The sequence below is a fragment of the Petaurus breviceps genome, unplaced genomic scaffold (assembly GCF_028583685.1).
Source record: "Petaurus breviceps papuanus isolate PSGF00001 unplaced genomic scaffold, PetGlider_PUasm1.0 90444, whole genome shotgun sequence".
Lineage (NCBI taxonomy): Eukaryota > Metazoa > Chordata > Mammalia > Diprotodontia > Petauridae > Petaurus > Petaurus breviceps.
Genome location: NW_027187256.1, coordinates 823,520 through 836,399, shown reverse-complemented (window position 1 = coordinate 836,399; position 12,880 = coordinate 823,520). Strand labels below are relative to the sequence as shown.

The 12,880-nt window shown below is 38.8% G+C and overlaps 1 protein-coding gene across 1 annotated transcript; it reads right to left on the bottom strand.

The window, feature by feature from the left end:
- Positions 1-10,436: 10,436 nt before the first annotated feature.
- On the bottom strand, positions 10,437-11,381 carry LOC138177755 (olfactory receptor 52B4-like). Its single transcript, XM_069108964.1, has one exon. It carries the CDS (start codon positions 11,379-11,381, stop codon positions 10,437-10,439), a length of 945 nt encoding a protein of 314 aa, XP_068965065.1.
- Between the last annotated feature and the right edge of the window lie 1,499 nt (positions 11,382-12,880).

Sequence of the window (12,880 nt, the reverse complement as noted above, 5' to 3'; positions counted from 1 at the left end):
TCTCCCTATGTCCAAATTCAAACCTGCTTCATCCCTACTTTGCCCTCAATTCTGTTCCAGTATTTATTCCTATGAATATCTCCTTCTCAAAGTAAGACATCCCATACCTATCCCAAACTCCAATCCTATCTTAATCTCCAATTCTCTCTCCCCTCAACCCCACCCTATATTAGCATCCACTCAATTCTAAGCCACATCCATATCTTTATTTCTATTCCAATCATATCACTTTCCTAACTCTGTCTTTATCTTTGTCCCTCTCCCAACCTCTAGTCCTATCTCAGTCCTATACCAATAAAAATCATTTCTATCTAAAATCCTTCAACATAACAATCCCTATCCTCATCTACACAATCATGTTCAGCTCCAATCAATTACCAAACTCATGCTGATTCCTATTCCTATCTACATTCCCATCTTGATTTTTATCCCTAAACCCATCTAACTTCTCACCTTAATCTAATCACCTCATCATACCTATTTCTGTATCTCTACCATAGATAGTCCATTTCATCCCCTCTCTCCTCCTACTGTCTGTTCTCCAGACATACCAATAACATCTTCCATTCTACCAACATATTAAACCCCTTATTTATTAGTCTTCAAGTGAGTCCTGAAAGTTGTCACCTTCAGAACAGCTTCTTGGACTTAATGAAAAGAATATAACAGCTTTCCCAACCTAACCATTTTAAGCCTACCCATGCATAAAGAGAGCCTCTGATGCTTCATCTTTACACTTTACCCTCAAAGGTCTACTATGTGAGATGTAAACACAGTGTTATCTATGAATAAATCATTTGTTCATTACCTATTATGTCAGTTTGTGTAGTGTAGCAGCAAGCACCCCAAGCATCCTCAGAGTGTCTACCAACACAGATTCTTGGATCTGCTTTGATAAAGGAAAGCAACTCAAAATGGGTTAACAAGCTTACTTTAATCAGTCAAATATATATTGTTTACCTAGTTCAGGGGGAAAAGGTCAGCACCCCAAACTTCAGATTACACAGACAGAATTATCAAGACAGAGAAACAGATCGAGTTGACAGTTTCTAAACTGTCCAACCATTACATCCATACCAAATCAACATCTGGGTTTTTCAAAGCCAGGGGGTGGGGGTGGGGTGGGCTCTCAACAACGGCTTCCCAGAGTCTCATCTGATCAAATCACAGAACACTTCTCAAAGTGAGCCCCCAAAACAATGCCTCAAATCAGGGTTTATATAGCCTTCTCCTGGGTCAGAGAATGTAACAACCTTATTGACCCACTGTCCAAACAAAAAGTATCTACTGAAAAACAATCCTCCCACCCCAGGCTCCAGGTGCACTTTAGCCTAGGGGCAGGGAAGATCTTAAAAAGTTACATTCATTATATGTAGTCATCTCTATCCTCTCTTCCAAGGTAAACTTTTATTCCTGACAAAAGGAAAAGCAGAAGGTTGTGGGTGGAGACGACCATTCTACTCTCTTCAGAAAAAAATAATTCGTTACCAGGCTAGAATTACATCTATCTACTCTCTTAAATATTAATTATCTAGGGAGATAGGATTTGGTAGCTTCTAACCTTTGACAGCTTTGTTATTTTGGAGGGGAAGGGGGACTCCAAACTTTATATCCAGGGCTTGACTCCTTCACACCCAATGTCAGGTCCATAATGAAAACACATAGACAAAGACATAGGCAAAGAGACAGAGCCAAGATGGTGGAATAAAAACAGGGACTTGCTTGAGCTCTCCCCTAAATCCCTCCAAATAACTACAAAAAATGACTCTAAACAAATTGTAGATCTGCAGAACCCACAAAATGACAGAATAAAGCAAATTTGTAACCCAAGACAACCTGGTAGGTCAACAGGAATGTTTTTTTGCACTGTGCTAGGATAAGAGTGCAGTTCAGTGGGAACCACACTGGAATAAACCAGGCTGGAGCAGACCTCAGGGGACTGAAGCACTGGTAGCTGTGGCAGTTTCCAGGCTCCTCAACCAACAAAAGTCAAAGATAGTTTAGAAGGTTAGTGGGAAAGGTCTGTTAGACCTGGGTGAGAGAGAAGAGCAGTCTGGCCACAGCCCTAGGGTGGTGGAGGTGCTGGCAGCAGCAGTAGCAGCTGCTTCTGCAGCTCTCAGCCGATAAATGGTGGGGGGATTGAGTGGCTGATGGGGGGGGGGGGACGGTGTAGGAATCTCTTTTCTGGCACTGAGGCTGGATTCTATTGATTTGCCCCGTGTGGATCTGGGTCACAGTCCTGGGTGGTGGAACTGGGGTACAGAGGAGCTCTGGTATAGTGGAGTTTGTGGCTGTGGTGGAGAGTGAATCCTTCCAAGTCAGAAAAGAGTGTTTGTGGTCACTCATAGACCAGAGCACATAAATACCTCTCTTTTGATCATACTACCTTGGAAGAACTGAAAATTTACAGGTCCCTAGAAGTATCTCTGAAGAAAGCTGCACAAACCCCCTGAAGCTTGCGACACCATACACCCCAGACACTTGAAGCAGTTAACTCTTAACAAAGAGTTAAAGAGTCAAGTATTTGGCTGAGAAAATAAGCAAATAGCGTTAAAAAAAAAAACCTCGGACTGTAGAATCAAACTTTGATGACAAAGAAGATCAAAACATACAACCAGAGGAAGACAACAAATTCAAAGCTCCTACATCAAAAGCCTCCAAGAAAAATATGAATTAGTTGCAGGCCATGGTAGAGCTTAAAAATGATTTTGAAAATCAAGTAAAAGAAGTAGAGGAAAAATTGGGAAGAGAAATGAGAGTGATTCAAGAAAATCATGAAAAACAAGTTAATAGCTTGCTAAAGAAGAAAATACCAAAAAAAAATTGAAGGAAATAGCACCTTAAAGAATAGACTAGCCCAAATTACAAACAAGGTCCAAAAAGCCAATAAGGAGAAGGCCTTCAAAAGCAGAATCACTCAGATGGAAAAGGAGGTCCAAAAGCTCATTGAAGAAAATAATTGGGGTGGCCAGGTGGCACAGTGAATAAAACACAAGCCCTGGAGTCAGGAGGACCTGAGTTCAAATCCAGCCTCAGACACTTAATACTTACTAGCCATGTGACCTTGAGCAAGTCACTTAACCCCAATTGCCCTCCAAGAAGAAAAAAAAAGAAAAGAATTACTTAAAAATTAGAATGGAGCAAGTGGAAACTAATAACTCTACGAGAAATCAAGAAATTATAAAACAGAACCAAAAGAATGAAAAAGTAGAAGACAATGTGAAATATCTCATTGGAAAAATAACTGACCTGGAAAATAGATCCAAGAGAAATAATTTTAAAATTACTGGACTACCTGAAAGCAAATATTTTAAAAAGGAGCTTAGACATCATCTTTCAAGAAACTGTCAAGAAAAACTGCCCTGATAGTCTAGAACCAGAGGGTAAAATAGAAATGAAAAGAATCCATCAATCACCTCCTGAAAGAGATTCAGAAGGGAAAACTCATAGGAATATTGTAGTCAAAGTCCAGAGTTCCCAGGTCAAGGAGAAAATAGTATAAGCAGTCAGAAAGAAACAACTCAAGTATTGTGGAAACACAATTTCAGGATGACACAAGACTTAGCAGCTTCTATACTAAGGTATCAGAGGGCTTGGAATATGATATTCTGGAGGTCAAAAGAGCCAGTATTAAAATAAAGCATCACCTACCCAACAAAACTGAGTATAATCCTTCAGGAGAAAAAAAATGAATATTCAATGAAATAGAGAGCTTTCAAGCATTCTTTAAGAAAAGACCAGAGCTGAACAAAAAATTTGGCTTTCAAACATAACTCAAAAGAAGCATAAAAAAGCAAACAGGAAAGAGAAATCTTAAAGAACTTAATAAAGTTTAACTGTTTATATTCCTATATGGAAAAATAATCTCTGTGTGTGTATTATATACGTATATATGTATATGTATGTGTGTATGTATGTATACACACACAGAGGGCATAGGGTGAGTTGAATATGAAGGGATATCTAAAAATAAAACTAAGGGGTGAGAGAGGGATGTACTGGGAAAAAGAGAAGGGGAGAGGAAGAATGGGGATCGCACATAAAAGAGGCATGAAAAAAACTTTTACATTGGAGGTAAAGACAGCAGAGGTGAGAAGGAATGAGAGAATCTTACTCTCATCAGATTTGGCTGAAGGAGGGAATAACATACACCCTCAATTGGGTATAGAAATCTATTTTACCCTACAGGAAAGTAGGGTAAAATAGGAAGGGGATAAGAGAGGGGAGATAATAGAAAGGAGAACAGATTGGGGAAGGGAGTAGTCAGAAGGAAACATTTTTAAAAATGGACAGTTAAAGGAGAGAATAGTATAAATAGGGGGTGGGATATGATGGGGGGGGAAATATAGTTAGTTTTTCACAACATAACTATTATGGAAGTGTTTTCCACAAATACACATGTATAGTATAACCCATATCAAATTGCTTGCCTTCTCAATGAGGGTAGGTGGGGAGGGAATAAGGGAAAGAATATAGAAATCTATCTTTGCCTACAAGAAACTGGGGAGAAGGCGATGAGAGTGGGTGGGCTGATAAAAGGGAGGAAAGACTGGGGAAAGGGATAATCAGAATGCATGCTATCTTGGGATGGATGGAGGGGAGAGATGTGGAGAAAATTTGGAACTCAAAATCTTGTGAAAATAAATGTGGAAATGAATGTTGAAAACTAAAAATTAATTAATTAATTATTTGTTAAAATATCAAAGAAACACATTTATCCAAATCATAATGAAACAGAAACAAGAGAAGGTATACATTCAAGAATATATGCTAGATAATACACAGTGAAAGAGCTCTCCTATTTTGAAGAAAAATAACTCAGCTAAACCAAGAGGAAACTCCTCAAAGTTTCTAAAGTGGCTAATCAGATATAGGGACAGGAAGGACACTGCCAGCTCCTCTCATGTCAAGTGGCATAAGTTCTCTCTGAAGATAGTGACTTCCATCCCTCTTCACTCCCACCCTTACCCCTTCTACCTTTAAAGTCTTCAAGCAGAGGATAGAGGACAAGTTGGCATGTTTTAGAGGAGATTCTTGGTCTTTTATGAAATTATTTTTTTCTTATACATATTACTTTTTTCTTCAAATTCTTATCTATCACCTCTTTATTTTTTTTTTGGTTAAAGCAATTGGGATTAAGTAACTTGCCCAAGGTTACACGACCAGTTCTTTTTTGTGTCAGTGTTAAGTATCAGGCTGGAACACATCCTGCCTCGTCCCAACTCTGGGCTGGAGCTCTTACTCACTGTGCCACCTAGCCGCCCCTCTATTACATCTTTATTGAGTGAATAAATCCCTCTCTGGAGGTCACAGGCCTATATTTCTATAGTGTTCAACATAATCTCCTTTAATGTATAGAGACATCTGATAAATCTTTTAGGAGAAAGAATTAGAAAAGGCAAAGTCATAGAATAACAGAATCTCAGTGGGAAGAAACCTCAAAGATTATCTTTTGTTATCCATGATCTCTCTATGATACTCCAGACAAGAGGTTATTTGTGTTCCACTGACAGTAAACTCACCACCTATTAAAGCCACCTATTCCTTTATTCCATTTTAAAGAGTTCAAATTGCTAAGTCCCACCTCCTTCTACACCAAATTGAAATCCTCTCTGTAACTTCCTCCTTCCTCTACTCTTAGTTCTGCCCTCTGGAGACAAGTTTTCTCCATGACAATTTTGAAAAGACTTTATAGTTAGGGTTTTAGGTTTCAAGAAATCCTTTATGTACATTTTCTGATGAAGTCTTCCCAATGCAATGAGGAAGATAAAACCAATATTATTATTCTCATAATAAAGATGAGGATACTGAGGCTTGCAGAGTTAAAGCTGAAGACAATTATAATGTTGTTTCTGGGTCTTCTACCCTGTTTCAAGCTGAACATTCCTATTTCCTTCATCTCAGAGTTTCCAATCTCTTCACTGTTATAGAATCACAGAATATAAGAGGTTGAAGGAAACTCAGAGAATATCTCCCCCAACCTGTACTTGAATAGAAGAAACCCCATTAAGTTATCATCTGGCCTTCACTTGAAGATTACCATTAATGAGAGGCCCAATTTTCTCCAAAGGTAACCCTTTCCACTTGGGAAATTCTAAGTGTCAAGAAACTTTTCCTTATATTAAGTATGTCTGCTTTTCTCTTTCATTTCCTCTCATTGTAACTGGTTCTTCCAAGTAGCAATAATCCTAACGTTCCTTCTTCTACATGACAAATCTTTCAAATATTTGGAAATGGCAATTATGTCCTTCAAAGCCTTTTCCAGGCTAAGGATCACAATTTAATCCTAACTAACATTTAACAAAAACTACTAGACCCAAGGGGAAAGGGTAGAGCACCCACTTCTCCACTAAAGGGCTCTTCTGCTCTGGACCTACATACATAATCCTATCTAGATTCTGTTCTGGAGGAGCCTGAGCTCTAATTAGAGAGGGTTAAGTTATCTTTTCTCACACTCTTCAGCTTTTTCTATTGCTACTATGGAATTTCAGAGAGAATTACTTAAGTTTTAGGTTTGGGCCCACATCTTAGGACTCTCTAAAATGGGAAGTAGAAAGATATTCAATATACATTAATCAGGTATGGGATAGATATTTGTTTTCTATACCCAAGACAAAAATTTAATATAAAACACTTACAAGCATGAATTGACCAAGAAACAAAAACAAAAATATTTCAGTTAAACAATTAGCAGTACTAACTGCTGTTATAGTCTGCTTAAGAGTTGATACTTAAGACCCTGTAAACATGAAATAGTTTTGTACATTGTTGATTAGGCATTTTATGTTTTATCTTGGCTCTGTACCGTCTCTCACAAAGTCTATGTCTTCTGGCAACCAGATTAGAGATTAGACATCCTTCAGCCATCCCTCTTCTTCAAAAGCACCAGATTAGTTGTTAGGAACCATTTCTCAAAGGCAGTCATCAATGACTGAAGAGGCAGATTCACTGAACTCCTAGAAATCTCATGATGGTGTCAAAGTCTGTACATATCCATCTTTAGATTGGTACCTAAGGTCGGGGGGTGGAGGGGGGAGAAAAAGTCAGCCAAAAATGAGAATCAGGCTTGCCTAGGAAGGATATGAGCTTTAGAAGTTATATGCTCTAGACCATTATCTAACACTGTATACCAAAATCAAGTCTAAATGGGTGCATGATCCACGTATAAAGATTGATACTGTAAGCAGTCTTGGAAAACAAGGAACAGTTTACCTATCAGACTTGTGGAGAGGGAAAGACTTTATGACTAAACAAGAATTAGAGAACATTATAAAATGTAAAATGGATGATTTTGACTACATGAATTTGAAAAGCTTCTGTACAAACAAAGCCAATGTAACCAAAATTAAGAGGGAGGTGGGAAATTGGGAAAGAATCTTTAGAACCTATGTCTCTGACAAAGGACTCATTTCTAAAATATACACAGTCAAATTTATAAGAATACAAGTCATTCCCCAATTGATAAATGGTCAAAGGATATGAACAGGCAATTTTCAGAGAAAGAAATTAAAGATATTTATAAGCACATGAAGAAATGCTCTAAATCACTATTGATTAGAGAAATGCAAATCAAAACAACTCTGAGGTACCATATCTCACGAGTCAGATTGGCTAAGATGACAAAACAGGAAAATGATGAATGCTGGAGAGGATGTGGGCAAATTGGAACATTAATGCATTGCTGGTGGAGTTGGGAACTGATCCAGCCTTTCTGGAGAGCAATCTGGAATTATGCCCAAAGGGTTATAAATACTTTCATATCCTTTGACCCAGCAATACCACTCCTAGGGTTATATCCCAAAGAGATCATAGAAGTGAGAGGAAGACCCATGTGTACAAAAATGTTTATAGCAGCTCTTTTTGTGGTGGCAAAGAATTGGAAATTAAGGGGGTGCCTATCAATTGGGGAATGGTTGGACAAGTTGTGGTATATGCATGTTATGGAACACTATTGTGCTATAAGAAACGAGGAGCAGATGTACTTCATATTTACCTGTAGAGGCTTATACGAACTGATGCTGAGTGAAAAGAGTAGAACCAGAAGAAATTTGTACACAATTACAGACACAACGTATGTGTGATGACCAACTTTCATAGACTGGACTCTTCTCAGCAATGCAGTGATATAAGTCAATCCCAAAAGACTCATGATGGAGAGAAATGTGTGCATCCAGAGAAAGAACTAGAAAGAACTGAGTTTATACCCAGATGGAAGCAAAATACCTGGTTTTTTTCCTTTTCTTGTTTGGCTTTATGTCTTCTTTACCATTTTTCATTCCATCTGATATAATCCATCTTTATAACCTGACTAATGTATAATGTGAAAGTATTTACAGATCCTATACTTGACTATATGCCATCATAGGGAGGAGGGGAGGGAGAGGGACAAAATGTGAAACTCAAGCAATTGTGGAATTGAATTCTCTAAACTAAAAGTAAACAAACAAATTAATTTAAAAAAATAATTAAAAATTTAAAAAAGAGGGGAAGAAAATTTGAAACTCAAGGGACTGTGGAACTGAATGTTTTAAACTAAAAGTAAATAAACAAATCAATTAAAATTTTAAAAAAAGAAGTTATATGCTCATAGCTACATGGCAGTCAGAATGTAGGACAAGACAAGGTGCCCTCCCTGCCCCCATTCCCCACTACTTCTCATGAGAAGCATCTCCAAACAGTCCTGACATGATCACAAACAGAAGGGAAGAAATTTACAGGATCAAAGTAACTTTATTTGTAATGCTCCACTGAGATGTTGACTTTTCTTTCTTGGCAGTTAATAATCATCTCAGAACAGAATCCTTCAGTTCCATGTCCCATATTAAGAAGGAAGCAGGTTTTATCACATCCAAAGCTTTTAAGTGGTCTTCCAGAATCAGAAAATATTCTGTACATGCCCTGTTCAATCCCCACTTACACTTACTTGCAGGTTGACATACTCATAAGGCACATTTCCTAATTCTCTACCATATTGGTTATGTTTTTCTTTAGTATGTGCATGTCTTTCCTAAAATCTGATGTGCCAGAAGTGAACACTCTTCTGGTCATGTTTCAGCTTGGAAATTTCTTTCCTAAAACTTTCTGACCAATATCTTTTAACCAGGGGAGAGGACAGTTAGGACTCATATCCCCCATGCAGTACACTACTCTTGCATAAATTCAGTCCAAGATGGCAATAACCATAGTATACTATTTACTCATATTCATCACTAAGAAAATTTTCCTAGATGTCTTTCAAATCAAATCTAAAGGACTTCAAAATAAAAATGACAGTTTATGTACTATATATATATATATATATATATATATATATATATATACACACACACAATATATCCTATAGAGAGTAGCTGCAAAGAAGGAAGAATAGCAATTGAGACATCTAGACATTCACATGAGACAAAATCTAAGACAAGAACCAGTTGTAAAAACCCATGGCCTCAAGGGCCTCTACGCAAATTGGACAAAGTATACGCAATCAAAAAATTAGTGAAAAAGAATTTATTAAATAAACTCTTACTGTAATCCAGGCACTGTGCTAAGTACTGGGAATACAATAAAAAGTAAAAACCAACCTCCCTCCCATTCTCGAGAAGCTTTCATTCTAATGGGGAAACAACATAAATGAGACCATACAAGAAAAATGAAGAATAGTTGGAAGGTAATGTGAAGGAATAACAATAGAGAAATAACCAGTGAAAATACCTTTGGAATGAAGCTCTCATTAACAAAGAGGAATGGGTCTTGAGGTGGATGCTGGGAACTTTAGGGGGATTCCATTCAAGAGTCTGTGAAGGAAAGGAAATCTTGGCATAGTCTGACACATATGCTAGATTTCTGCAAATCACATTTCAAAGAGTTTGGAAGAAAGATGGGTAGGATTCCATGGAGTAAAGTATTTTAGAAGTCAGATCAGAGAGATTGCAGATACTCAAGGACATAATTCTTCTGAAGATGCTAAGAAGCTTTCAGAAGCAATCTGGAAGCATTTTGACACCAAGACAATCTCAGTTCACCCCTTACTGAGTTGGAATTCTGTCTCTCCAACATCTCCTGGGGCTCTTTACTCCTAACTTATTTTTTGTCCAAGGAAACCCCATTTCTACTATAGACTTATTTTGCTCACCATAAGCTGAACTCTTAATTCAAGGTGACCAGTGAGTGACCAAGAGAATCAGAGGTACTCTACAACCTGAAGAGAGTCATCTACCCATAATGAAGTAAGAACAATAATTACATTCATTTAGTGCTTTAAAGTTTGCTATATTTTTTTCCTCACAAATCTGTGAAGTAGGCATTGTATATATTATCCCCATGTCACAGATATGGGACCTGAATGATATGAGAAGTTAAGTGAATTATTCAATATCACAAAACTGGTGAGTTTCAGAGTGATTCAAACTGTCCACACCAGTTAGTCAGTGAAGTTCCCAGCTCTAGTTTCCCCATGAGAATAGAAAATTAACCACACGATCCCGGATCTGCTTAGTCTTCACCCCATAGATGATGGGATTCAGCATAGGAGGAGCCAGCATACAGACGTTGGCCAGGAGAATGTGGGTGTGAAGGGGCACGTGGCGCCCAAACCTCTGGGTGATGATGGTGAAAATTCCTGGAAGGTAAAACATGGAGATGACCCCAAGGTGGGAGCCACACGTGCCCAAAGCTTTGCTACGGGCCCCCTGAGATGGGAGGCGGAAGACAGCTTGAAGTATGAGGATGTAGGAAATGGCTATGAGTAACGCATCGAGCACCACAGTGGAAAGGAGGACAGATAGACCATACCAGACATTCACACGGATGTCAGCACAAGCAAACTTGGCCACAGCCATATGCTCACAGTAGGTGTGGGGGAGTACTCGGCTGCGGCAGAAGGGTAGCCTTTTGACCAGAAACACATCAGGAAGAATCACACAAAAGCTCCTCACGATCACAGCCAGACCAACATATGCAATTGTCCTGCGGCTGAGGACAGTGGCATATCTTAGTGGTTTGCAGATGGCCACATAGCGGTCAAACGCCATTGCCAACAGGATTCCAGACTCAGCAATGAACGTGGAATGGATGAAGAAAATCTGGGTGACACATCCATCCAGGGAAATCTCTCCAGCTTGGAACCAGAAGATGGCCAAAGCCTTGGGCAAAGCTGTGTTAGAGAGGATGAGGTCAGTCCCAGCAAGCATGGAGAGGAAAAGGTACATGGGCTCATGGAGGCTGCGTTCATTGATGATGACAAAGATAAGGAGGCTGTTGCCAAGGAAGGCCACTAGGTAGGAGAAGCAGAAGGGGATGGAGATCCATAAGTGCTGGGCCTCTAGTCCAGGGATGCCCAGCAGGATGAATACAGTATAACTGGTACTTGTGTGGTTGGGAGAGGCCATGACCAGGAATGGTCAACTTTGGGTCACATTCCTGTGGACAAAGATATTATCAGGAAATCATGCACTTACTAGATATTTTGAATTTACTTATCTGCATCCATGCTATTTCCTTCAGTAGAAGATAAGATCCTGGAGAGCAGAGGTAATTCCCTTTTGGTCTTTTTTTATTCCTGGAATTCAGCACACTGAACTACATGCAATCAATACTTAGTGAATATCTGTAAAATTAAACTGAAGTATGTGACAATGGGGAAAGTGTGTCATTAAATGGCTAGGAGTCAGGAAACCTGGATTTTAGATCTACCTTTGCCAGCACCTGGCTCTGAATAGTTGCTCCTGGACTCTGGGCTTCAGTTTCCTCATCTTTTAAATCAGGGGGAAGGGAACAGACTAAATGGCCTTTAATTAGCTGGTTTTTCCAACTGTGACATTTTTAGTTCAGTGAGTCATTTATGGACAGGCTAAAAAGACTTTAAAAAGCTTCATTGCCCTCTAATTACCCTCTTTGGCTGCATGGTGAATATTTGAAATAAGAAAATATATTGGATGCCCATTCTGCCTGAGATGGGAGATGGTTAAAATTTCCAGCAATGTAGCAGGGCAATCAGAAGATTCCCTGTGTCAACCCAGAAAGGTTCATTACCTCAGGAGGAACTGTAGAATATTATATCACAAAAGCACTTTGGAATTCATTGAATTGATATCTAAAGGGGTTAGTTGACTTTTCAAGGACTCATAGGGAAAGGGAGTGTCTAAGTGAACTCTAGAACCCAGGCTCCCTGACCTCCCAATTCAATGCACTTTCCATAGGTCTGAGGCTGGAAGAAACATATTGTCAATCCTGACAGATGAATGCAAAAGTCAAGATACTGAAACTTGTGTCCACCTGCAGAAAATCACTGTTATCCTTCAAACATAAGCCTTTCTTGCCCTCCCTCCTGGACCATACCCTCAAGAGTAAAGAAAGGAACAGCACAAACAAAATAGATTTTTCCAATACTGATTATTTCCATCCTTCCCATAAGTCTATTTTGAATATTTTCTGCAATTTTAAGCCTCATAGTAGGCCATGCTCTCAGGGAGAGACAAAAGAAGCCAGGCTTCCTGTCCTTGGGGATACATGGCACACACATACATACCCAGAGACCAAAGATAGGCTATGACAATGTTTTGCATCCTCTGAGGGTGTAACGGTTCCTAGGCTGCTTCCTTGTACCTTATATCCAGGTGAGTTAAGACTCTTAACACATGTAATCTTCTCTCTCAGGAGAATAAGGGTTGAACTGTGTGTCAGTCACTGTGAGCACAGTTACAAACACAGCTACAAACTCACCAATAAATACATACATTGATACATGTGTGTGTGTGTGTGTGTGTGTATATATATGTATATATATATATATATATATATATATATATATATATAGAGAGAGAGAGAGAGAGAGAGAGAGAATAATAAGGTATGTTTTATCACAACCTCCTTACAAACAGCCCTTATT

What these genes read in the sequence shown, in the direction of transcription:
- LOC138177755 (XM_069108964.1), bottom strand. Translation starts at nt 11,381, where the DNA reads ATGGCCTCTCCCAACCACACAAGTACCAGTTATACTGTATTCATCCTG.